Raw genomic sequence first — 25,769 nt, 5'->3', positions numbered from 1 at the left:
GGAGACACCATCCCTGTCGTAAAGGAGGCGCTACTTCAATTGACGCTGGGACAACAACGCCTATGAGTCTGGGCCTTCGTCGCCGCCATCACGGATGAGGTCATCCTGGGTAATACTGCGGCACCCAGGAACGCAACCTCAACTAGCGCGGTTAACGTTGGCCAGCGACAAAGTGATACCAGCCAACAGCGAGGTGATGGTTACGGCACGGTTAGAGGAATCCATACATGGGGACAGCGTGCTCGTGGAACCCTGTTCGCCGACCACCGATCAGGGACTCTACCTAGCCAGGACGCTCGTTCCGGCACGAAGATGCGTGCCGGTACGAATACTGAATTCAAGGTTTTACCAAGAGGAACAACTTTTTATTTGCATTGAATGTATAATGGTCTTCTCTCTATTTTATACTGTACAGTAATACTCTAAAATGTGATGATTATGTATATAGGATTCAATCTTACACGATAGAACGTTCTCAAGGACTCTATATGGTGTTCAAGAGCAATAGAATAATCGTCATTTAACTAGATAGATGGTAAAAAAGAAAATCTTACATAACTTGACAGCTATTGTAGCTCTATACATAGAAATCATTAATTAACATTACTGGGTGATAAGAATATACTGAATTGTACATACAAAAACTCTTACCTTAAATCTAGAATTCCGGAATTTTAATATGTTTTTAGAGATATTACGTGGTCAAATGTTTTATGATGTAACGCGACTATCATTGCTAGCTATCTATGTACACATATATGTATTTTATTAAGTGTCCTTGCTTGCTTAAATCTTGGGCTGATGATGGCATTATATAGTGCCGAAACCGGTACCCACCAAATGGAATAATAAAATGTGACATTTTAATGATAACACATTGTAAGTAGTATTGAACAGGTGGATAACCTTACCTTTGCTTTTGAATGTAAATCTTTTTTCAATACAGACCATTATGAAGTTTTTGAAAAAAAAAAAAAAAAAAAAAAAAAAAAAAAAAAAAAAAAAAAAAAAAAAAAAAAAAAACGAATATTGAATTCGACGTCACGGGAGCAGAGGGTACCCAGCGCGACCGAACTTGGGACTTGTGAACCAGTCACGTGTGTCGTGCCAGTGGACGACGAAGACGCACAGACCCTGGAAGCAGGCGAAGGAATGGATAAGCTCCGGAAGATTATATCCGACGCCTGGAAACATTTAGAGGCCAGACAGCTCAGGGAGGTTAAGGAACTAATCCATGAGTTTCAGGACATTTTCACTGCTACCGGAGGTGACTACGGAAAGACAGACAGAGTGTACCATCGCATTAACACCGGCGCCGCCGCTCCAATCTGACAGCCACCTCGTAGAGTACTCCTGGCGAAGAAGGTGGAATCGATCGGATGCTAGATGACATGAAGCAGTGGGGAGTCATCGAGGAGTCAAACAGCCCGTGGTCATCGCCAGTCGTCCTGGTGAAGAAAAAGAACGGTGAACTCCGTTTCTGCGTCGATTACCGGAAGTTGAACGATGTCACGAAGAAGGACTGTTTCCCGTTACCGTGGATAGATGACACCCTGGACACATTATCTGGAGCCCAGTGGTTTTCGACTTTGGACCTGAAGTCTGGATACTGGCAAGTAGCGCTCCATCCCGAAGACAAGGAGAAGACAGCGTTCTCAACCAGCCAAGGGCTTTACCAGTTCACTGTGATGCCCTTCGGCCTCTGCAACGCGCCGGCGACTTTCGAGCGACTGATGGAGGCCGTGCTGAGAGGGCTAACTCACGACACTTGCCTCGTGTACCTGGACGACATAATTATTGTGGGACGCACGTTCAAAGAGCACGTGGAGAACCTGTGGAAAGTGTTCGAGAGGCTACGTGCGGCTCACCTAAAATTAAATCCCGGAAAATGCCAGCTGTTCCAGGAGGTCCGCTACCTTGGCCACATCGTGTCATCGGTTGGAGTAGCGACGGATCCGGAGAAGTTAGAAGCCGTCAGGGAGTTTTCTCGGCCTTTGCACGTATTACCGCATTTTATAGCTGGCTACCAGACATCTCAAAGCCTCTTACATGGCTTACTGAGGAGAGGAGGTCTTTCCAATGGTCAAGCAAGGCGGAGGCTGCCTTCCGGAAGCTGAAGAAGTCGCTGTGTACTGCACCCATCCTCGGATATCCCAAGCCTGGGGAGAAGTTCATCGTCGATACCGACGCCAGCGACGTGTGAATTGGTGGGGTACTGTCACAAGCGCAAGACGGCCAGGAGAAGGTGATCGCCTATTTCAGCAAGACGTTGTCAAAAGCTGAGAGAAATTACTGCGTGACGCGTCGGGAATTGCTGGCCATCGTGAAGACCTTGGAGCACTTCCACAAGTATCTGTATGGGCAGCCTTTCCGCCTGCGCACCGACCACTCCGCATTGACCTGGCTCCTAAGCTTCAGAAACCAGGAAGGTCAGACAGCTCGCTGGGTGCAACGCCTTCAGGAGTACGACTTCACCACCGAGCACCGACAAAGAAAGAAGCACTGCAACGCCGACGCTCTATTGAGAAGACCGTGCCCTGCGAACTGTACACACTGCCAGAAAGTGGAGAGACAGGCAGGCATCGTGGACGTCTGGGCCGTGAGGGCCACCGCCGCTGAAGGATGGGATCGAGACGCCCTCAGGACGGAGCAGCTGAAAGACGACGACATCAGGCTAATCTTATGAGAAGTAGAGTCGGGGCAGAGGCCGGAATGGAAAGACATCGCCGAACGCAGTCCAACCTACAAGGCGTACTGGGCCCAGTGGTCATCTCTCATGGTTAGTGACGGGGTACTTAACAGCACGTGGGAATCAACCGACGGATAGAAGCACATTGCACAACTGATAACCCCCAGGAGCATGAGAAAAGAGGTGCTGACCGAGTTGCTTGCGGGCGCTACTGCCGGCCACTTGGGAGTGAATAAGACACTAGATCGTGCCCGACAGCGTTACTACTGGGTGCACTGGAGGAACGATGTTGAGAGGATGTGTCAGCTGTGCAACACCTGCACGGCGAGCTGGGGTCCACACACCAGGAGTAGGGGCCAAATGATATGTTGGAGCACCACTCGAGAGGATCGCCATTGATGTCGCTGGACCATTCCCCGAATCTGACGCCGGGAACTGTGGCTGGAGGTCTACGCCATTCCGAACCAAGAGGCATCAACAGTGGCCGACGTCTTGGTCAAGAACTTCTTCTGTCGCTTCGGTGTCCCGAGGGAACTTCACAGTGACCAAGGCAGAAACTTTGAGTCCAGGTTGATGCAAGAGGTTCTGCAACACTTGGGGGTGCGGAAGACACGTACGACGCCTCTCCACCCTCAGTCGGATGGTATGGTGGAGCATGTTGTGAAAACTGTCGAAGAGCGCCTCAGGAAGGTGGTTTTGGCGCACCAGAAGGACTGGGACGAGAGGGTGACATTCTTCTTGATGACCTATCGAGCATCCACCCATGAGACGACGGGCATGACGCCTGCCAACATGGTCTTCGGAAGGGAGCTCCGCCTGCCATGCGATCTAATGTTCGGGTCTGCACCAGACCAGCAGCAACCAGCGACAGACTATGCATGGGAGTTGGTGGATCGGCTCAACAACATCCACGATTATGCCCGACATCATCTAAGTGTAGCCAGTGACCGGATGAAAGCCTGCTACGACATGCTCGCGAACTCTGCGGGTTTCCAAGAAGGTGACAGTGTGTGGCTGTACCATCCGACGCGGACGAAAGGGAAGTCACCAAAACTGCAGCCACAATGGGAAGGCCCATATACAATCGTCACCAGGATCAACGACGTCGTCTACCGGATCCGGCGACCTCCCCGAGGGAAGATGATGGTTGTTTACCTGGATCGCTTGGCACCGTATCGTGGAGCAGCTCGGGACGAGCAGCCTTGAGGAGGGGGCAGTGTAATGGTCATAGCGTCCGCCATGTCAACTGGCAGTGGGCCCGGCCCGGCATTGTACAGACCCACCCCTTACGGTTCAACTGCGCCAATCACTAGCAGCTTAAGTGCTAGGCCAGCCCCACTCGCTTCTGCTCGCGGTCCCGTAGCAGAGGAGTATGGAAATGATTCCACGATTAATCTGGAGTGTTCCATCTTGCGATGTTCCTGGATCCGTCCAGCATCCGGACGATTCTAGAAGAGCCAGCGCAGGTATATAAGAAAGGAACGACCTGCCTGGAGTCAGTGAGAGCTAGACTGAGTTAGAAGTTGGTGTGGTTCAGTCGTGAGCGACTGCCAGTGTAGTGAAGTATGTGAACTGCCGTGATTATCGGACTAGTGTGCTACAGTGCGGACTGTCGGCGAAGGAGAGAATGTGTAGCCGTGCGACCTTGTGTGAGAGTGTAAAACTGTGTAGTGTGAGAACAAGTGAGAAACGAAGGGAGAGAGAGCGCGCGAACTGTGCAAGTTTGTGTTATGAGTAACAGTTGTGTGTAGTCTTGTATAGTTTAGTGCGTAGCTAATAAATCTTAGTATTGAAGCTACCAGTCTAGTGTTAATTGATCATACTACCCCGCCAACTCGTTACAGTATTTAAGAGACTCTCAGGTTCTATGCTGAGCAAAATGTGGAAGCTATTTTTGCACCAATCAGTATTTAAGAGACTCTCAGATTCTATGCTGAGCAATATCAGTCTATAGTTTCTGACTAATGCTTTGGCTTCATGGAAGATGTAACACAGAGCTGTTCTTACATGACAAGTACTCACCTTATACATTCCACACAGCACTTTCAATTTTTCCCAAAGTTCTACACAAAAGATTACAGCATTTATTAAAATAAAGACTAACAGTTCTTTGATTTATATTTATACATTACTTATCATGGTTATACAATAACATCCACATATGCAAAACTGAAGTATTTTTCTTAGTTATAAAATGGATTGTAAGTAATCCAGTGAGCTTTAGTTTGCTGATGAGCTTTCTGATGAGAGGTGAACAATGATTTGTATACCTCAGATGCACTAGGATCTTTAGCCACACTGTAGGAGTTCTTAACTTTCTTAAATAATGGATCCTCCAGTTCAGTGGTTGTTGGCCTCTTGGTAGCTCCATTGAGTTTTGTACCTGCAAAGTAAAAAAAGGAAAAATATCACTTGACATTCAACTATGGATCCATTATTCTTCTTCTGGGCCTTTTTCCAAATTTACTGGCTGGTTCTGTTATCCACAAGAAAAGAGCCTTCTATGAAAATACTTATTAAATAATCTGCACTCTATCTCTTAACTAAACAAAAGAATCTGTAATAACTTGTTACAATAAACATTTCCATAATCTAGTAAAGGATGGGCATTGATTCAAGTCCAGCACTGTAGTATATGTCAGCAGTAGAACAATCAGCTCATACAGCTGAACCACAGGAACTCACAGCCTAAGTATGATATTCATCCTTTTGTAATGTAGCAAATATCTGAGAAAGAAAAAGGAACAGGTACTGTTTATTATTTAAGAAAAGACTAGGTAAACAGCTGATAAGGAATCTGCCATTTGGGTGACAGCCCTAAATGCAGACCAGTGGTAAATGAAAATAATGATAAAAAATAAAATAATATTGCTTCGTAATAAAAAGCAATATTTTCAGTTTATGTTCTTGATGATATTGTACCAAATTTTAAATGAATTCACTCAGGCTCACAACATGCTAGACGTAAAAGCATGTCTGCAGTGTTATCACGCAGCTATACTTTAGTCTGGCACAACTCCCTCTTACACGTGCCAGGCTCCTGTCTTGATCAACTACTATTCTTTTCTGACTCTCACTGTATTATATTTGCAAAGCCTAGAAAATCTTCAAGTCTACCAATACTTCCTTTACTTCAAGTTCCCTACCCTCAAATGAGTGCCATCTTCCTCCTCAACCATAAGCTGAATAACCCAAAAGTACATGTATCAGTCTTAATTTGAAGGCAAATTCTTTACTCTTTAACCAGATTAATTTTTCAAACAACAGATATATACTGAAATTATTAGGTGGCTCAGAAGGAGCAAGTATACAGATTCATGCTAGAAATAAACACCATCCATCAAAATCTGCATCAAATGTTGTACAGTATTGCAGTTTACAACAAATTTTAACTCGCACATAGAAAGACTTACCATTTATTTTACTTGTAGATTTTGAGGGAAGGGGCTTATCTTGAACAGGTAAAGATGAAGTCGAAGAAGGTGAACCTTCCTGTTCATCGGTTTTATTCAAATCTCCAGAAGTTAGAGTAGAATTAGTTTTCATTTTTCGTTTCTCTTCATTTCGAGACTTCTTTTCAGCCTTAAGTCGTGCCTGACGAATCTCGAGACGTTTTTGCATGAGCTCTGCATCCTCAGCTGTGCCATTTAGGATAATTACATCTTCTACAGTAAATGGCTGTTGACACTGAAGTATACAGAAAAGAAATAAATTATTGTTCTATCCTAAAACATATATATCACAAATAGAGGGATGTAATATACAGATTATTATTGCTGTTGTGAACCAGTCTAATCAAGCCTTGATATTCTGTAAATTGAATATAACAAAATTAATGTGGAAATCAACATACTGAAAATCATAAAAATTACATTGCTTTTGCATACTAGATGAAAATCTATTGTTTGCAGTGAACCTTTCCATTACATTAGAAATAACTAACGTTTTAATGTTCTGTTAAGTAAAAGGGGTATCAGGTGATTGTATAGAGAATATGAAAGTGACACATAAATCATTCACACGACATTTGCACACGTTATTGTGACATTTCAAGTGAACTATCAGGACACTGTAAATACTGAGAGAGATACCCAAAGCAACATGTAATATTTTACAAGCTGTCTTTAATGATACGTTCGATACCTGGTCTAGCAAGGCCTATGGCAGTATTGAGTTGTTTATAATAGTTTTATATACAGGTGTTGTCAACTGACAAGTTTTGGTCGTCTTCAGGGATATTATGCTGTGCTAACAATGTAAATATAATGTTTGAAGTACTGTGCAGCAGCCAATGTCAAAACGAAATGAACTGGGCCAGATGAGTGCCTGTACTTTTATAGCAGTGAATAGGCTAGGTTGTGATGATAGTACGTATCAGTTCACCTCTCTCTCACGTTAGTGTAGTCAAGATTGTGCAGCATGGCCCAGTACATCCATTCTTCTTCTTTCTATGTTTTTTAACAATCTGCTTTACGTTGCATCGACACAAATAGGTCTGATAGTGATGATGGGACTAGGAGTGTGAAAAAGCGGCCATGGCCGTCAGCTACAAACCCAGCATTTGCCTGGTGTGAAAATAGGAAACCACGGAAAACCACCTTCAGAGCTGCTGACAGTGGGGTTCAGACCCACTATCTCCCGAATGCAAGCTGATAGCTACATGACCCAAATCGCATGGCCACTTGCTCATATGTCCATTCTTCTGTTATTTCATGTCAAGCAACAGTTGCTGCCTAATTTGAAGATACACTTCTTTTTCATTGAAAAAGTTCTTATGTCTCGTTTTCTCAATAGCTTCTCAACAGAGCTGTGCATTATAGTGATAGGTGATAACCAGAACTGTAGATTCCTCACATCTTATTTTGTGATCTAGGAAAGAGAGGGCATGCCCTGTCACTGCAGAGTTTTCTAGTTGGAAGACGCAACAATGCTGCTTTTGGTGCTCCCACCACAAACTCTCCAGCACAAACAGCCAATAAGGGGACCAAAGAACATTACTGCACATCTTAAAATAAAATTTTCAATTCTCTTTGAAACTTTCTCACAGATACTTTTTAAAAGTAACACATAGATTTCATGAGTGTTTCTAGAAAAAGACATTGCATGAGTGAAGATGTAGCATTTTGTGGGAAGTTGTTTTTCATGAATTGTATTGTGTAGCTTGCATCTTAGATGCTTTCAAGCAACCTCCATATCTCTGCTGTTGAGTACTCTACTCCATGTCTGGAGAAATTTATAGAGCGCAAGGTGAGCAGGGGGCTGTTCAAGTAGAGACCGGAGTATAAAATAAACCTGTTATACTTTACCAAGACACCAAAGTTAGGTAAGTATATATATTCATCTTGCATTCGGGAGATAGTGGGTTTGAACCCCACTGTCGGTAGCCCTGAAGAAGGTTTTCTATGGTTTCCCATTTTCACACCAGGCAAATGCTGGGGCTGTACCTTAATTACGGCTACAGCCACTTCTTTTCCATCCCATTGTCATCATAAAATCGAACAGTATCTCTGCAACGTAAAGCAAAATTGTAAAAAAAATATATATATCGCTAAGCATTGAAGAGGGAATTCATCATCATCATCATCATCTTGAACCAACTCCACTTTCAGGGGTGCAGTGAATGAGGGCTCTCCATTTACCTCTGTCCATGTAGGTGTCTTCTATAACCCCTGCTGCAAATCCAGACCTCGTCCAGCTAGATCATTTCTAATTTGATCGATCCATATCTTCCTTGGCCAAACTCTTGATCCTTTGCCTTAGAGTTCCTTCTCAAACTACACTCTAGCTGTTCTTTGAGGGTCCATTCTTTTGAGAAGACCCAACCATTTCAGCCTGGGTTCAACACAGTGGTTTTTTTTTTTTTTTTTTCAATTGGACAAGATGGTGTATCTCATCATTTCTTAATTTTGTCCCACCTTGTTTTCTGAATATATAGCCCTTAAAAACTTCCTTAAGACTTCTTGTAGTTTGCTGATATTTCTGTCGGTTTGGATGCAAGTTTCTAGACTGTATGTGGTAATTGGTACAAACAAGCTCCTGAGATGTATTAATTTTGATACTAATGGAACTTGCTTATCCTAAATAAGTTTTCTCACAAGATGATAAAACAGAGCTCCATTCTGTACTCCACAAGTGATTTCTGCAGATGGTTGGCTATCTGCTGTTACTACACTGGCAAGATACCAGAATTGACGTACTTGTTCCAACTTTGATCCATCTGGAGTTATGTTAGTACGGATGTCCTGTTGGCTAACAGGCAACACCGCCGCTGTTCTTGACTTGCTTATCTTGAGACTAAAGGGCTTGAATATAGCATTCCAGTCATTCAGCTTCTGTTGTACTTCAGCCTCACTGTCACCCTATATCACCACATAATCTGCAAAGGCAAGAGCTTTAAACTTACAGTTCTAGTGGAGTCTATTAACCCCTTTATTTCATCCATTACAATGGTGAATAAAAGTGGCGATAGTGCACTGCTTTGTTGTACACCCTGCATTGCCGCAAACCACTCCGATTATCCATCCTCTATTTTGACACAACTCTGACAATGTTCATACAGCATTTTGACTTCATAAAACACATGGTTTAGATCTATTCTCGAGGCATTCCCAGATTTTTTGTCTCTGTACACAGTCGTAAGTCTTCTCAATATCCAGGAAAATAAAGATGACATCTTTTCCTTTTTCTCAGCGCTTCTCCATGATCATTCTTACAGAAAATATCAGATCTGTTGTTGACCTATTCCTTCTAAAACCATACAGCTCCTCTTCCAGCTGTGGTTCATTGTTCTATGATATGCTCCATTATTTTGAGTTCATGAAATATAAGTGATGCCCCTGTAGTTGCTGCGTTTCCATCTGTCTCCTTTCTTAAATAGAGGGACGTAACTCCTTTAGTCCAGTTGTTTTCAGGTAGATTTTCTTCTTTCCAAAGGTGTCCTTGCTCTCCAGCAGACTTGATCATGTCAGCGCTTACCTCACCTATACCTGTTACCTTTGCTTTACTTATGTTCTTCAGGGCATTTTCCACTTCCATCCAAGTTATAGAAGGCTCCACATTACACATGCCAATTTAAAAAAAATAAATGGAACGAACCGTCATGTTGAATGACAAAGCAGAGGATGGAAGGAAACTGCCCCCGTACATGGCTCTTAAAGGAAGGCTCCTTCGAAGAGCACCAGGGTTTCCAAAGCTATAGACGTGCATGTGCAAGAAAAAGTTTGGATATATTTAGCGCTCAAGATCGAACAGTAAAACCTGGAGCATTACTCATTATCAGTCATCCTGATTTCATATAATTTCCTTGGATATCTTGTTAACCAGGTTCTGTAACAAGACAAATATAGTGATAATTCCTAGAAGATTAACTTCTATTTTCCAGACTTTTGAAGACGTATCACCATACAACTCAGGGACCATCTGCGATAGTTTTACTATGAATCGAGGTAAAATAAACATCTGTCATGGGAAGTACACTTGTACATTGACAGGAGTTAGGATTCAAGAAACGGTTAATAAAAGTTTCAAGGAAAGAGGAATTTCAAAAATCTTCGATGGGACAGAGGACAATAGGCTGTGGGACAATGATGTATCCACTTCAAGCAACAGTGGCAAGAGTGGGACTGACAGCCATTTCGTATCCATAAATTATAATTCCTATATAATTAAACAAGTCTGTACACATTATACCTTCCTCTTCCAATCAGTATTCTTCAAGAACAGTTTTTATGGATACATAAAGGAACATGTCTGTATCTGCATTAACAATGTGCATTCTGTGTCACGGCAGTCCAGCTGTGATAAATTGTTGGTGAATGTGAATGAAAAGAAACTAATTGAACGACGAGAAAAGATCCAATTCTATAAAATTTTGAAAATAGTAAACATACAACTGATGAGTAACATGTTTGTTCCGTATTGACATTGAATAATAAAATAATAAGTATTGATTTAAATGGAATGTGGTTTTTTTTCCACCATTCAATACTTACAGAAGATATAAATAGGGCCTACATTTATTAGTACACGTTTCAAACTATGTGACCTCCTTCAGCTAATGAATTTAATAAACATTCCTCAAAATCCACAAAGATTCTCAAAGCTGCACAGAAACATCTTTCTCTACAACAACATTGCCCGATTCAAGATGAACCTACATGATGGAATTCAACTCTTCATTTGCTAAAAAACTTTAAGAACAGAAGTGAGCTTTTGTATTCACATCTGCCAATCTCATCCTTCCAGGAAATCTTACAGTATTTCAATGGGAACATACTGATTTATTGGTCATTACTGTTACGGGGTTACCCGTGGAGCAGAAAGAGGTTAAATAAGGTGCTGGGGTGAATGGGTCTAACTACCATGTCAAGAATTGGATTAAAACTTTAACAAAGGTTATATTTCTTTTAGGACTTCAAACTTAACAATTTTTTATAACAATGAAAGAACAGGTACAATGACAAATTTTGACAAGACAAGGAAAATCCAACATTTAGTGATTTTTACAAATCCTGGGCTCCTAGCTCAAATTTACAAAAGAGCACAAATTTATTCAAGGGCAGAAATTCCCTAATTCGTGGAGCACTTGCTCCCAAAATTGAATATCTAGCCTTCCAGAGGCACTCTTTACAAATACAATATATGAAAAAGAGCTAACAGGCTCTCAATATCTTCCAGCCTATTCAAGGCAATATCAGAAAATTACAATCACTCACACAACTTACAAATTGAAAGATAATGTTATACAGGGGTATCTAGTACCCGACCTACAGGGCCTTGATGAAAAAAGAACGGGTTATATAAATGGCCCGAACACAAACTGAGTAGAGGCATACACTGCACTCCCAGATAATGAAATATTAAAACCTATAGGGTGCCTGGCCGATAAAGCAGGGGCTATTCCCAAACTAGTTGAGGTGGTACGGATGAAAGTAACTTGAATACATTACAGAAACGAAAGGTTGTGAAAACGAAGCCACTTCAAACCAAGATTAAAGGGGAGCTTGAATCCCCGGTTTACAGTTCAAGATTTTATGAAGGTTTTTACATTAGCCGGAAGAAAGTTACATTTTAGAAAAGTTTGTTACATAACTAAACAGTCGGACCTTTCCCTCGGGTTAAACTGTGGAGGTAGCAAGAAAGAAAGAAGTTACGTGGCCATTACCTTGTAGACGTTCTGTTGACCGATGAAAGAGGCCGGTCGCCTCCTGCTTCGATACACACACTCAGTAAGATGACGATCAATTGGCCAAGAGACGTGAAAAGCTGCAGTTTATAAACCCTCAGGGAAGGTTTGAGATCATTCAAGATTAAACTAGCCACACCCTCTCAATTTTATTGGTGGAATTCAAAGTAACACTCAGAATCAAACAAGAAGTCTGTGATAGGTTGAAAATTAAATATGGAAATTACAGATTGGCTAGATTCAAAACTGGCAGAAACAAAAAGGAAATATTGCCAACCCAAAAATAAATGAACATCATTCAGTTACAAAAACCTAGAAATACAAAACATTTAAATTATAAGTTCTTTCCCTTTGCCCCAGGGTGCATGATCATAGTTTTTTAGTGGTGTCATTTGTGGAAAAATGTCCAAACTTCTTGATGAATGGCAAACAAAACAAGGATAAATTCACTCAGTTTAGGCAACTGCACAATAACAATATTACATCATATTTCTATGGTGACATCTTCTGAGTAAAGTTCTAAGTTGGTGTAGTTTCAACTTCACTCTTTTACCAATAGAGGGGTTCGTTTAGGCGCTGAATTTGAATGCGCGACGGAGTGTACCTCCCGGTACAATTACGTTAAACATTTTAAATCAAGTAACACTTGTCCTAAGTTCCTCTACAGAGACAGTGTCTGAGACAATCCCCACTGTGAACAGTGTTTTATCTCATATTCAGAAGCTATGAACAGTAGATCAGGAATCATGACAGTAAGACAGTCATTGCAAGATGCAATTAACGTGCGATTCAAAGACACTAAAGAGAACAAAATATGATATGGGCTTTTGGGCTTATGCCGTGTCAAGAAAACAAGGTAAAACTCTTTACGTTTCCCAGAGAACATTGCTCCACGCCTTTATAAGAAAATCTCAACTATTCCCGAGGAGGTCTTCTATAATAATGAGGGTTTGAATTTAGGATTGTTTTAGTGTTGGCCTACAGTGGTACGCTCATACGTCACCAGGTGGCTCACTGTATGCTCACACAGCGCTCCAAACTGGAACCGACTACAATATTAAGCTCTAATTAAGATTTGACAAATTTCACCATTTTTGGTCCTAGGTTCATATAAATATACTACGGGTGATGGTTTGGTCCGCGCTGTCAATATATTATAAATTCAAGCTTGACACAATTGTATAAAATTAGAAATTGATAATATATTGACAGGGCGGACCAAACCATATCGGATTAAGATGCTCATCACACCATGTGTGTGAGGAGTAACAGAGAGGACATCAGACAAATCAGGGACAAATGTGGTAGAAGAAATAAATAAATTTTGTTGTTGTTGTGTCTTATGGCTAGCCCAGATTCCAATCCATCAGCTTTCTTGCGTTCCAGTACAGCTGAGTAAGATTTCCTGAACTGGCTGTCACATCAAGTTTGTTGCAATGTAGCAGGTGTTCCTTATCCATTTTGCTTCCAGGGTCATGGCAAAGTGTGCATTTTTCGGATCTCTGGATGTTGCTTTGTTTCAGATGAGCTGCAAGACAGTCGTGGCCAGAAGAAGGCTAAAGCTACTCTTCTTGGTTTTATTTTATACTGATCCCATTTAGCATCAATATCCTTCCATCCTGCAAATAACCTCAGCCTTTGTGGGTGAGGTTAACTTCTGAAAGTAACCAGGGGAACCTGACCCCTACAGAGCACATCCCCAGGTGGCAGATAGGGGGCCCCTACAGTATGTAGGGCTGGTTGAAATACCCAATACAACCCGCAGACCAACAGGTAGCCCAATTCCTGGGGGATTTAAAATACTGGGACACCCTCTCTCCAGGGGTCATAAATATGGAGGGCCCCTGCCCTGGGTTATGGGTGAAGTCCTCAACTGCATCTACAGCGGAGAAGATGAATTTAGGTACAGTGGAGATGGCGGAAGGGGCAAACCCGTAGCGTCTGTACTCCAGAGGAGCGGTTACGAAAGGTGTCTGTCTCCATGTTAGGGGCGGCCTAAGTTTGAACCTGGCAGTAGGTATAAAATGCCTTTGGGTGTGGCGAGCCCATCGTAACAATAGCCTATATGGATAAAGCAGATATGGTGTCTCGGAAAAGGTTAGGGTGTCTCCTGCTAAAAGAGATGCGCAGCTCTTGGGTGCTGGGAGAATTGTGAGAAGCGGACAACCAGCACCAAACTACATCAAGATTGCGACAGTAAATGTCCTGACACTGATGGGAAAGACAGAAGAACTGGTTGACTTCATGAAAGAAAATGATACAGCCATACTTGGACTGTGGGAGACCAAGAAAAGGGGTACGGGAGAGATTCCTCTGAAAGAGGAATACAGGCTGTTTTACAGCGGAGGACCTGAAGCAACAAATGGAGTGGCCATCATATTTAGAAAAGAAATCAAAGAATATGTGGAGTCTACAAAATGTGTCAGCAATAGGATGATTGTATGAGACTCCAGTCTGAAAATGGCATGAAAGGTCTATTCCTGTTGTATGCCCCACAAATGGGTTGCGTAGGTGAACATCTAGAGGACTTTTTAGAGGAAGTGGAAAGACAGAAGATAAGGAAGTGCTATTGATGGGAAATCTAAATGCACAAGTTGGAATGGAAAGACAAGGAAAGGAAGATGATATAGGGACCTTTGGATATGGAAATGTAAATCCAGAAGGCGAGTTGTTGGTGGATTTTTGCATTAGGAACCAAATGATTGTTGGAAACACCTGGTTTAGGAAGAAGAACAGTCAGAAGATTACAAGGTATGGTTGGGGACACAGATGAACAAAGACCATGATTGATTTTATAATCACTGAGAAAGAACACCAGAAGAACCTTTTAGATGTTACAGTCAAGCCTGAAGAAGCCTTTGGTGGAGATCATAAGAGTTGTGATAGGAAAACTGAAAGTGGGAAAGATTGAAAAAACCCTCATTATTAAGAAGAGAGAAAAGAATTAAAAGTATGGAAGTTGAAGGAGAAAAGCATACAAGAAGAATTGGGCAATGAATGGAAAAGATTTAAGGAAGCACTGGTTGGATGTGCAGAAAAGGTATGTGGTAGAACATCAGGAAATGTGAAAGACAAAGAGACACACTGGTAGAATGATAAGGTAAAGAGTAAAGTGAAGGAAAAGAAAATGGCGTATGGCTTTTAGTGCCGGGAGTGTCCGAGGACATGTTCGGCTCGCCAGGTGCAGGTCTTTTGACTTGACTCCCGTAGGCGACCTGCGCGTCATGATGAGGATGAAATGATGATGAAGACAACACATACACCCAGCCCCCGTGCCAGAGAAATTAACCAATGATGGTTAAAATTCCCGACCCTGCCGGGAATCGAACCCGGGACTCTTGTGACCAAAGGCCAGCACGCTAACCGTTTAGCCAATGGCATGGAAAACATCCAAGACTGAAGAAAGTAGAAGAAAATATGTGGAGGCAAAGAATTTGGCCAAGAAAATAGTGGAGGAAGAAAAGACGAAAAGCTGGGCCTTATTCCCACAGAAACTGATATGCAGGGCGGCAAGAAATTATTGTACGGTATCTTAAGAAACAAAAAGAGAGATCAAGTAAACATCAGACTTGTGAAAGATGAAGACTGCATGATATTAACAAAGCCAGAAGAAATAGATGGACAGAGTATTTTCAGAAGTTGCTGAACATGACATGACAGTCATTCAATGGACCACCAGGAAAGCCAATAAGTTGATGAAGAAATGGATAAAGAAATTACAATGAATGAAATTGAAATGGCAGTAAGAAAGATGAAGAACGGAAAAACTGCTGAAACAGATGAAGTTTCAGTGGAGATGATAAAGGCAGCTGGAGCTGTAGGCCTGCATTGGACTGAGGATTGCCAAAAAGGAATAATCATACCAATTTTAAAGAAGGGTGATAAGAAAGTATTGAAGAACTACTGGGGAATTACTGATATCCCATGTTAGTAAGATAATGTAGAGGATACTGGAAAGTAGGATAAGGTTTAGGATTGAAAATCAGATAGAGGAAAATCAGTTTGGTTTCAGAAGTGGAAGGTCAACAATAGAGCCCATTTTCATTATGAGACAACTAATGGAAAAGCAATGGGAGTATGGGAATTATATGGTGGACATTCATTGACTTTGAAAAGGCATATGACAGTGTCCCCAGGACTAAAGTTTGGGACAGTCTGGTGCAAAAACGAATTGGACAGGGATTAATAAAAATGATATGGCAATGTACAAGGAATGTTGCAGTTGCATGCAAACAAGTTGGCAGGACAAGCTGGAAGTGTTCTATCACTTAGAATAGTAATGGATGACATCATGAAAACAGCAAAAGTAGCATCGGAGGAAGAGAAACGAACATGTTATTTGCAGATGATATTGTGATTTGGGGAGAAGACAACATGAAGGTTCAAGAACAGTTTGATGTGGTGAATGCGAAGATCAAAGAATGTAGGTTGAAAATAAGTGTAGGAAAAAATAAAACTCCTGTTATGATTAGAGGGGAGAAGGAAGAGAAAGGTGTCATTGGACTTGCAGACAAGCCCCTGGAAGTAGTGGAGAAGTTCAAATACCTGGAGAGTGAATTAACGGAGAATGTTCAACTGGAAGCTGAAATTAGTAAGAGGATTCAAGCTGGAAGCTGTTTCTATCATGGGACAAAGATGTGCCGATGGAAGAAAAGGAAACTGTACAAGATGTATTACGTACCCATAACAACTTACAGAGCAGAAACTTGGACAATGACAAAGAAGGATGAGAGTCGAATACAGGCAGCCGAAATGAAGTTCTTGAGGAGTATGATACAAAAGAGTAGAAGAGACAAAATAAGGAATGAGAAAATCTGGGAAGAAATTGGAGTGGAAAAAATGTATCATAGAATGGAGAAAGGCGATTAAGATGGTTTGGGTACATAAAGCGAATGAGTGATGAAAGAATGCCAAAAAAGCTGATGGAAATGCAAATGCAATGAAGGAGAGGCCACGGACGACTACAATTGAGATGGAAGGACACAATCCAGCGCAGTATTAGAGAAAGAAACCTGGACTGGGACATAGTGTTGGAGGAGTGGTGGAAAGACCAAAGAAAGTGGAGAGGAACCATATTTGCCTCTACCTGACTATAGCTGGATAATGGGAAATGATGACGATCCTTCCATAATTTGGTTTCTGCTGTTTTCTTTGCCATTTCTTCATACCTGTTTATAATAGTATTTCTCAGAATCCTTTTTGCTGACATGAAATCAGTCTGACTGGGAAGTAGTTGTAGTGTAGTAACTTTTTTGGCTAATATGTCTGCCTCTTCATTACCTGTTATTCTAACATGAGAAGAAATCCACTGAAATGAGATTTGTTTGTGGAGTCTTCGGAGGTTTTTAACACCCAAAGAATTTCTTCCAGTTCTTTATTTTTGAGACTTATTATTTGATGAGACGGCTTCGATTGCTTTTGAATCTGTAAGGATAACACATTTTTGGTAATCATTGTTTCTGCCTAATAACTGTTGTAGTGCATGGGAAATTGCTTTTATCTCTGCATCAAAATTTGCTTTGGCCTACTGGGAAGTGGAGTGAGAAGAGAGATTAATTTATTCCTGCCCCAGTTCTGTTTTCCTTGTCCTGTGAGCCATCTGTACATATTTTTAGCCATTGATTAGACGGATATCTTTCTTCTACTGTACAGACGGCCAGCTGTTTTATATCATACGGTGAAGTCTTTCTTGCAGGCCTTTCTAGCAAAGTAAGATCTGCAGTCACTTGCATATATTCAATGGGGTTGATTGGCATACAGAGTGGTTCAAGTTTTATTTGCAGATTGCTCTTATTAATATATTCTTTGGTGAGACACAAAGGATCTTTTTGGGTTTTCAGATTGGGGCTAGTAACTTTTTCTTTTTCCTGTTCGGGTCATTTGGGGTAGTCTTTGTAAGCTGAGATATGCGATGACTCTTCTTCTATTGGTAAGTTGTACGCATACAACTGTAAAGCATGGTTTTTATTGTGCCTGTTATGATTTGTAGGGCATTATTCTGACACCTCTCAAGGCAATCAATGTTTGACTGGGGTGCTGTAAAGTACTTCATTGCCATATTTTATAAGAGGTTTGATGTAAGTGTTGTTGGTTCTGTTGAGTGTGTCTTGAGTGTTCCCCCAAGTAACTCCTGTTAGTCTCTTCAGCAGTTTCATCCATCTGTTTATTTTCTCCTCCACATGTATGTGTTTGGTCCAGTTCAGCTTCTTGTCCATGATACCTAGGTACTTGGTGTTTTCACTTTTTGGAAGTTCCTGATCACTGAATTTTAGACTGACAGTAGGATTGTGATGTCTCAGGGAGAAAAACTGACATACTATTTTAGTAGTATTGATTTCCATATTGTCATTTTCAGTCCAGTTTTTAAGTTTTTTAAGTGCCTGGTTCATTCTGCGTTCAAGAAGCATTTGCTGATTTGGGCTGTTATGTGTTGTGGTCCAAATGATAACTTCATCTGCAAACATGCTGATATTAACATTACTTACTTCCATTGTTGCTGTTGGAAGATCATTGATGTACACATTGAATAATGTTGTGTTTGATACAACTCCTTGTGGGAGGCCAAGTTTTGATTGCTTGCTCCCTGAAGTTTTGTTGTGGTAACAAACACGGATCATTCTTTGGGAAAGGAATCTTGGAAACCACTTTAACATGCGTCCATTTACTTTGTATGTAATAAGCTTCCTTAACAGCATGTTTTGCCATACAGTATATCATAGGCTCCTCTAAAATCAATGAAAACTGCAAGAACACTCCTTTTTTTTAAAGCCTTCCTTCACAGCTTGTGTAAATCTTATTATTTGATGGGAGGTGGACCTGTTTTGTCTGAATCCTGCTTGTTCTTCTGATAGGAGAGGTTTTGTTTTCAAGTACCAATTGAGTCTATTTGTAATCATCCTTTCTAGAATTTTTACCAGAATGGAGGTAAGTGCTATAGGTTGGTACGACGGGACTTGAATGTTTTGGTTTGCCCGGTTTTAGAATTGGACTGATAGTTGCTTTTGTCCAGTTGCTTGGTAGGTTTTCATTTAATGTCCAAAATTTGTTGAATATGTGCAGCAGTATGTTAAGAGCACATGGTCCAAGATTTTTATGAATTCTGGGAATATCTTGTCAGGCCATGGTTGTTTCCTGAATTGTGTGTTCTTTATCACTAACCTTAACTCTTCAATGGAAAATGTATTGTTGAAGATGTCCCCTTCATTATTATTCAATTTTTGTTTTCGCTATTTGTTTGAGGGTCTTGTCTTCTTTCTTTTCTGTCTGGATAACCTATTTGAAGTGTTATGTTTATGGAAGTGGTTTGCTATTTTGTGACAATCTGTAATTTCCTTATCATTTATCATAACAGGATTCAAAGGAATGACTTGTGGGCTTTATTGCTGTCTGTCCTATTGTCAACTGTTGTTAAGAATGTGTTCCAAGATTCCCTTTTTGATATTGTTATGGCTTGTTTTAATTTTGCTGTTGCTTGTCGCTGTTCTTCTTGCTTGAACTCTGTCGGACTTAAGATTGTTCAATTCATCTGACCAGAAAGGTTTATATTTTGTTTGAGTACCTATAGGTATGCACAGTTTGGCTATGTCTTATGGCTGTAGTGAATTTATTCAGGATGATGTTAGGAGGTGCATCAAGATCAATTTCAGACACTTTAGTTTCCAGGTTGTTTTTGAACGTTTCCCAGTCTGCCTTCTTGAAGTTCCACCGGATCTTCTGGTATGCACATTGAGCAGGTTCACTGTATGATGTAACAGTAAGGAGGGACATTCTATGTCCACTGCCTGGATCTTCAAGGCGGGGATGACGTTACTCACATCCGCAGCATACCTTAAGCTGTACGTGTCCCCTGGGTGGTGCTAAATGAGTAACAATTTTGGCAAAAACGTTCCAGAATACTGATACATTAGCAAACTTGAAGAAATAAATAGAAACTAATAAAATAAAATGCACGAAAGACATCAGGATAGAACAGAAAAGAGTTGAAGAATGAAAAGAAAGTATGTGGAGAAAACCAGAGGATGATGTGAGACGGTGTGAGGGGAGGGAGCATAACCGATGTACACATATTATGATAGTATGACATTAACACATAACATATAGTTTGGAATGAACCAACTGGTGATGAAGAATGTACAAATTTGGAAAACACTGAAATGAAATAACAATATAGAAAGGACAGGGAAGGAAACTACCTATGTAAATCCTTAATGGCTGGCAACCACGTATTACTTAATTGATAGCCAGTGAAATCGTTAGCATTTTTACATATTTTCACAGCTTTCCATATATAGTCCTAAGACCTGTAGTGTTTAGTGTGGGCAAGAACTCAAACATCTTGGAACACGACATCATGACCTGACGATGGGACGTGCTCAGCTATTGCTGAATTGTCTGGCTGCTTGGTGTTCTTTGATGCGAGTCCCAATGGACTGCCATGCTTCGTCAATGTATACCTTGCCGCAAGTACAGGGAATTTTGTACACCCCATGGGGCCCTTTTTTCCAACTTACCGAATGAAATGGCTATGTGGTTTTGGTCACATAGCTATTAGCTTGCAATTGGCAGATAGATTCAAACCTCACTGTCAACAGCCCTGGAGATGGTTTCCCGTGGTGTCTCATTTTCACACCAGGCAAATTCTGGAGCTGTACCTTAATTATGGCCACGGTTGCTTCCTTCCCAGCCCTAGCCAACTGTCACCATAAAACCTATCTGTGTCGGTCTGGCATGAAACAAATAGCAAAAATTTCCAATTTACTGAGGTCAGCACTAGACATTAATTTGGCCCAATTTTACAGCCATCATTTCTGTATCGTATATCAGTGAGGGACGTTGGCAGACATACCAGAGGTCTCATTTCATCTCTCGTGACCGGTCTCCATACTAGGATACCACCACCACTGGCCTGAACTATACCCTAATGACAAGAGAGATCCATTGGTAATGGCTCATATCCTGCAACCCTGCCTTTGGTTTAAACCTACTGGTACCTCGACTCCTCTGTCCAGGTGACTTTTGCCATGGCCAATGACTAGTTTTTTTACCCATATCAGTCTTTTTGCCTTGTGATCAGCAATGAGCAAAAGTGTCCTAATGGGATGGTGGTTTCTGTACCCCACTGCAAGGTAGTGGTTCGTTATTGTCCAGAATTGAATTCGCGACTGATCTGCTGCATTGTGGCCTGTCTATCCGTTCTTACCATCCAAGCTAGCCAATGGTGATCCCTGTTATCGACATGTTTTACACCACAACAGTTGACCCTGGCAGCGGTGGTTTTGACCAAATCAACGTACTCGCAGTACACTCCTGACATGGTGGCCCAAGGAAAGGCCAGGCACAACTTCAAATATGATATGGCCCACATGTCTGGCATCGACTACCTGGCCATGATCAAATGTGCTCAGATCTCTTGTCTTACCTATCCTGCCCTCGATTGTTACTCGTGTGACCACTACCAGGTCTGACAATAATGCAGTTCTGTGCCACACCATACTATTACATTCGTTGAGCCGACCACAGTGCCATTTTGCCAAAACAACAGATTCCATGTACTGATGATGGCCAAAGGGCTGAAACATGTCTACATTTTAGATAATTATGTACGTATTAATTTTCAAGTTTGTTAACAATGTGTATTGAACAAGGTGGATTACCTCCTATTTTTAACCCCTTAACTGAGCATTAATTTTCCACAAGTTGTGTATTTTTTTACTTCAGATAATATTTAATCACTAAAAAAATGATGAAATATTGTCAATGGTTCGAGATTATCACCAAAGTTAGCATGAACCCCACTATTACTGGTAAAATCGAATCTGTTGCGCGGCCGTCCAAACGCAATCCAGGCAGTCTGAGCGTCTTGGATTTCTTCATATTAGTGTCTGTCATCATAGACTAATCACTCAATTCAGAAGATGATTTTTATCAAAAAGAAACGACATATTTCTCTAAGCTCTAATTCAATTGCTCATCAGTGTATATTAAGGCAAGACTTGCTACACAACAGCAGAATTACTCTATTTATTTATACTGTCTAATTTTAAACTTACTTTATGACACACTTGAGTTTTAACCTCTTTCAAGGCTCTTTCAGACACAACGCATCCACAGCTCCACAGAAATGCAAAGCGAAATTTGCCATTCATTTCCAGACCTATCACAGGACAAATGTATGGGGCTGTCTGACGATCAATATATGCATCACCTTTCTCAGCAGATGGCTTGAAGGCTGGATTTGGAGTGAGCTTCAATTCTCTAATATCCTGAAACAAATATAAAAGGTGAATATATTAAATTTCATAACTATATGGACAACTGACAACATGCAAGTGGGAATGATGAAACCTCAAACTCAATTTGGCACCGTCTATAATTAACTGTGCCAGCTCCTATCCTTTAACTTTCATACATAGTAAAACGTGGACCTGTCAAAGCTTGGTGGTTTGACACTGGGCACTTAAACAAGTAGGTGGGTATGTCTAGGTAGAAAGCGAGGTTGTAGTGTTAGGTTGGCACTCATACAGTGAGCCACAGGATCTGAAGTTTATGGGACACATTTCAAAAAATTTCACATGCATTGGCTGGGATTTGAACAGGAGCCACTTTGGAGAGAAGCCAGAGACGATGTTTTGTCTTCTCTGTCTTATCGCCCTCAATCAATCTATGGCAAGGCTCAAAATTCAAACATCAGTCAATCAATTAATTTAGACTAAACATTATTCTGTGTTATAGAAAAAAAGTAAAATAATAGAACAGATCCTCAGTGGAAAAGAAAGGTGGTATATTTCGAAGTTCTATTCAAGCAGTAGGCAGGACATTCAAGTTAATTCCCAAAACATTCTTTGTTATGAGAGGTGAAATATCTTATGACAGAATTTAGATGTATTTTGAAAAAAAAAAGCTATTAAAGCAAGTTTTTAATGCCTACTGGATATGCAAACCACAATGCATCGCACTGCATTAGTATTTCATTGTTTACATGAGAACCTTGAAAAATCAAAACGGGCAGTGATAAACCAGAACATATCAATACCTCGATGAATGCTTTAAATTGCAACTCATGAAACAATATTGCACGCATCACTCATAAGTTTATCAGTGCCTTAAATTCTTTCTAGTTCTAATTATAGTGTGCTATTTGCTAAATGATGATGATGATTGTTTAAAGGGACCTAACATCTAGGTTATTGGCCCCTGATGGTATGAAATGAGGCAAAATATGACAATTTAAAAGTCCAAAACTCGTCCACTGACCAGAATTCATAATAATGTTAAGTTATTTGTTTTACGTCCCACTAACTACTCTTTTACGGTTTTCGGAGACGCCGACCAGAATTAAAAAAAGTGATGATGAAGAATGAATATGAATTTAAAATAATCAGTGGATCCAACTCACAATATTCAAAGTTAAAAGTAATTCCAAAATGAATCCACCAACTAGAAGTCAAAAAAAGAGACGAACAATGATTATGAAACTTCAAACAATCAGTTGATTTGACCTGCAATGCCCCACCCTCCCAGAAACTTCCCCCTGTGGGTGGAGGCGGTAGAATAACACCCACGGTATCCCCTGCCTGTCGTAAGAGGCGACTAAAAGGGGCCCCAAGGGCTCTGAACTTTGGAGGGTGGGTTGGCGACCACGGGGCCCTCAGCTGAGTCCTGGCATTGCTTCCATTTACTTGTGCCAGGCTCCTCACTTTCATCTATCCTATCCGACCTCCCTTGGTCAACTCTTGTTCTTTTCCGACCCCGACGCTATTAGGTTTGCGAGGGCTAGGGAGTCTTCCATTTTCATGCTCTTCGTGGCCCTTGTCTTCCTTTGGCCGACATCTTCATTTTTCGAAGTGTCGGATCCCTTCCATGTTTTCCCTCTGATTAGTGTTATATAGAGGATGGTTGCCTAGTTGTACTTCCTCTTAAAACAATAATCACCATCACCATCCCAGAAACTATCTTAAAACAATGGCATATACTGACCAAGGGGCTGCTTCCAAAGCACAATCCTGAATCGATGGTGCTTGTTGAATAAAGGGGTCATCCAGGTCAATGGCCCCTCATAATGGAACTTATGGCTAGTGGCTAGTGGTACTAATCATAAGTAACGTAGACTTACAGTGTTGCATATGTTGTGGTACTACTCACAGGTAATGTGATACGCACTGGTAATGCACACTTATGGTGTTTCTCACATTATGCCACCACTCACTGGCAACGCAAATCCATGGTGTTCCCTACACAATTGTACTAATCACAGGGACTCGTACTATCCCATGGTGTTCCTCACATAGTTGGTACTAATCGCAGGCAACATAAGCCCATGGTGTTTCGCATATAGTGGTATAATCACTGGTACTGTAAAACCCATACTGATTCACCCTCTGTAGCAACTAATCACAAACCTGTTGTGTACTTAACATAGTGGTACTACTCACAAGTAAAGGCGACACATGGAGCTCCTCACGTGATGGTACTTACGACAGTCAGGGGACACCATAGGTGTATTCTTCGCCTGCGTCCCAACTCACAGGGGGTTGCGTGTTTGGCCAGCGAGAGCTATTTTATTTCGCTCCAGTCCACCGGCAAGCTGGTTAGGACCCCCCCTATCCGCCACCTGGGAGTATCACCCCCTCCCGCTACGCCAGTGTAGTAGGTCTGTAGCTATTTGCTAAATGGAAATCTGATAATTACAGTAGTTCAAATTTGAATTGAAACTCTTCTGCGGCTTGTGTGTATGAGTCTATAAGCTTTCTGGAAAATGTAAATAGTGAAGGAGGTGATGACAAGATAAAACTTCATATAACCCTTATTTCATTGATTCCGTTCAAAATTCTTACTAAGACAATCAACATTTTCCAGCTGACATTAAAAAAAAATTCCCTTTTTAAGAACCACATCCTTATATATTCTTAAAAGTGGGATGATATAATTCTGCCCACTTTCTTCATAATCTAGCTTCTCCAATCTGCCTGCAGGCAAGCATCTCTTTCCACACCTTAGACCTAAAATTATTCAATTTAATTGTTTACCAAGAGTTGTCAGTACCATCCAATACAATGCCGGCCCAAAAAAAGCATAACACTTGTTAGAGGTTTTCAAATAATATGAATTAAATGAACCCAAAATAAAGTTATAAAACACAATAAATCTTCCACTGCTTTTCCCCCACTGCGATAGGATCACAGGTACAGACTGTGTAGTACAAGCGGCCTTGACTGTTTTGCAGCCAGATGCCCTTTCTGACACCAACCCTATATCTGAAGAGACGTAACAGCATTGCTTGTTTCTATGGTAGTTGGTAGTGTGGTGTGTATAGGCCCACACATTTTTTTTCAAATGGTTTTACATCACACCGACACAGATAAGTCATATGGTGATGCGATAGGAAAGCGTTAGGAATGTGAAGGAAACAGCCGTGTCCTTAATAAAGGTACCCCAGAATTACCTTGATGAGAAAATGGGAAACCACTGAAAACCATCTTCAGGGCAGCCAACAGTGGGGTTCGAACCCACTATCTCCTAAATGCAAGCTCACAACTGCACGCTCCTTACCACACGGACAACTTGCTCATTAAGGGACAAACACAACACAGACCCCAAGTTGGAGGAATTAGCAGGAGAGGTTAAAATGCCCCACCCAGTTGGGAATCGAAGCAGGGACTCTCCGAACCGAAGGCAACAATGCTGACCATTTCAGTCAAGGAGCCAGAAGCAAATTACTACTAATCTAAAAATTAATAAAAATGAAATACTTCAGAAACTTAATTTTTCCTAAGTGTTACACTTTCTTTGGGTGGCAGTGTATTTCCTAATATCTGCATACTCCTCGCAGATTTTTTAAATTTATAAACATATTCTTATCAATGAATATATATATTTTGCAAATTGACACATTCCCAG

General features: G+C 41.2%; 1 protein-coding gene across 1 annotated transcript in view; it reads right to left on the bottom strand.

Moving 5' to 3' along the window:
* Positions 1 to 4,795: 4,795 nt before the first annotated feature.
* The window catches only part of LOC136873699 (replication termination factor 2), a 76,926-nt gene continuing 55,952 nt past the window's right edge, over positions 4,796 to 25,769 (bottom strand). The window contains exons 3-5 of the mRNA XM_067146827.2: positions 21,923 to 22,135; positions 6,103 to 6,376; positions 4,796 to 5,072 (exon numbers count right to left, since the gene is read on the bottom strand). Of these exons, the coding sequence (XP_067002928.1) occupies positions 4,873 to 5,072; positions 6,103 to 6,376; positions 21,923 to 22,135 (687 nt within the window). The 3' untranslated portion in view covers positions 4,796 to 4,872. The remainder of the gene's footprint in view (positions 5,073 to 6,102; positions 6,377 to 21,922; positions 22,136 to 25,769) is intronic.

This window comes from Anabrus simplex, chromosome 5 (assembly GCF_040414725.1).
Source record: "Anabrus simplex isolate iqAnaSimp1 chromosome 5, ASM4041472v1, whole genome shotgun sequence".
NCBI lineage: Eukaryota > Metazoa > Arthropoda > Insecta > Orthoptera > Tettigoniidae > Anabrus > Anabrus simplex.
The sequence above is the reverse complement of the archived record's forward strand: the minus strand, read 5'-3'. Positions and strand labels throughout refer to the sequence as shown.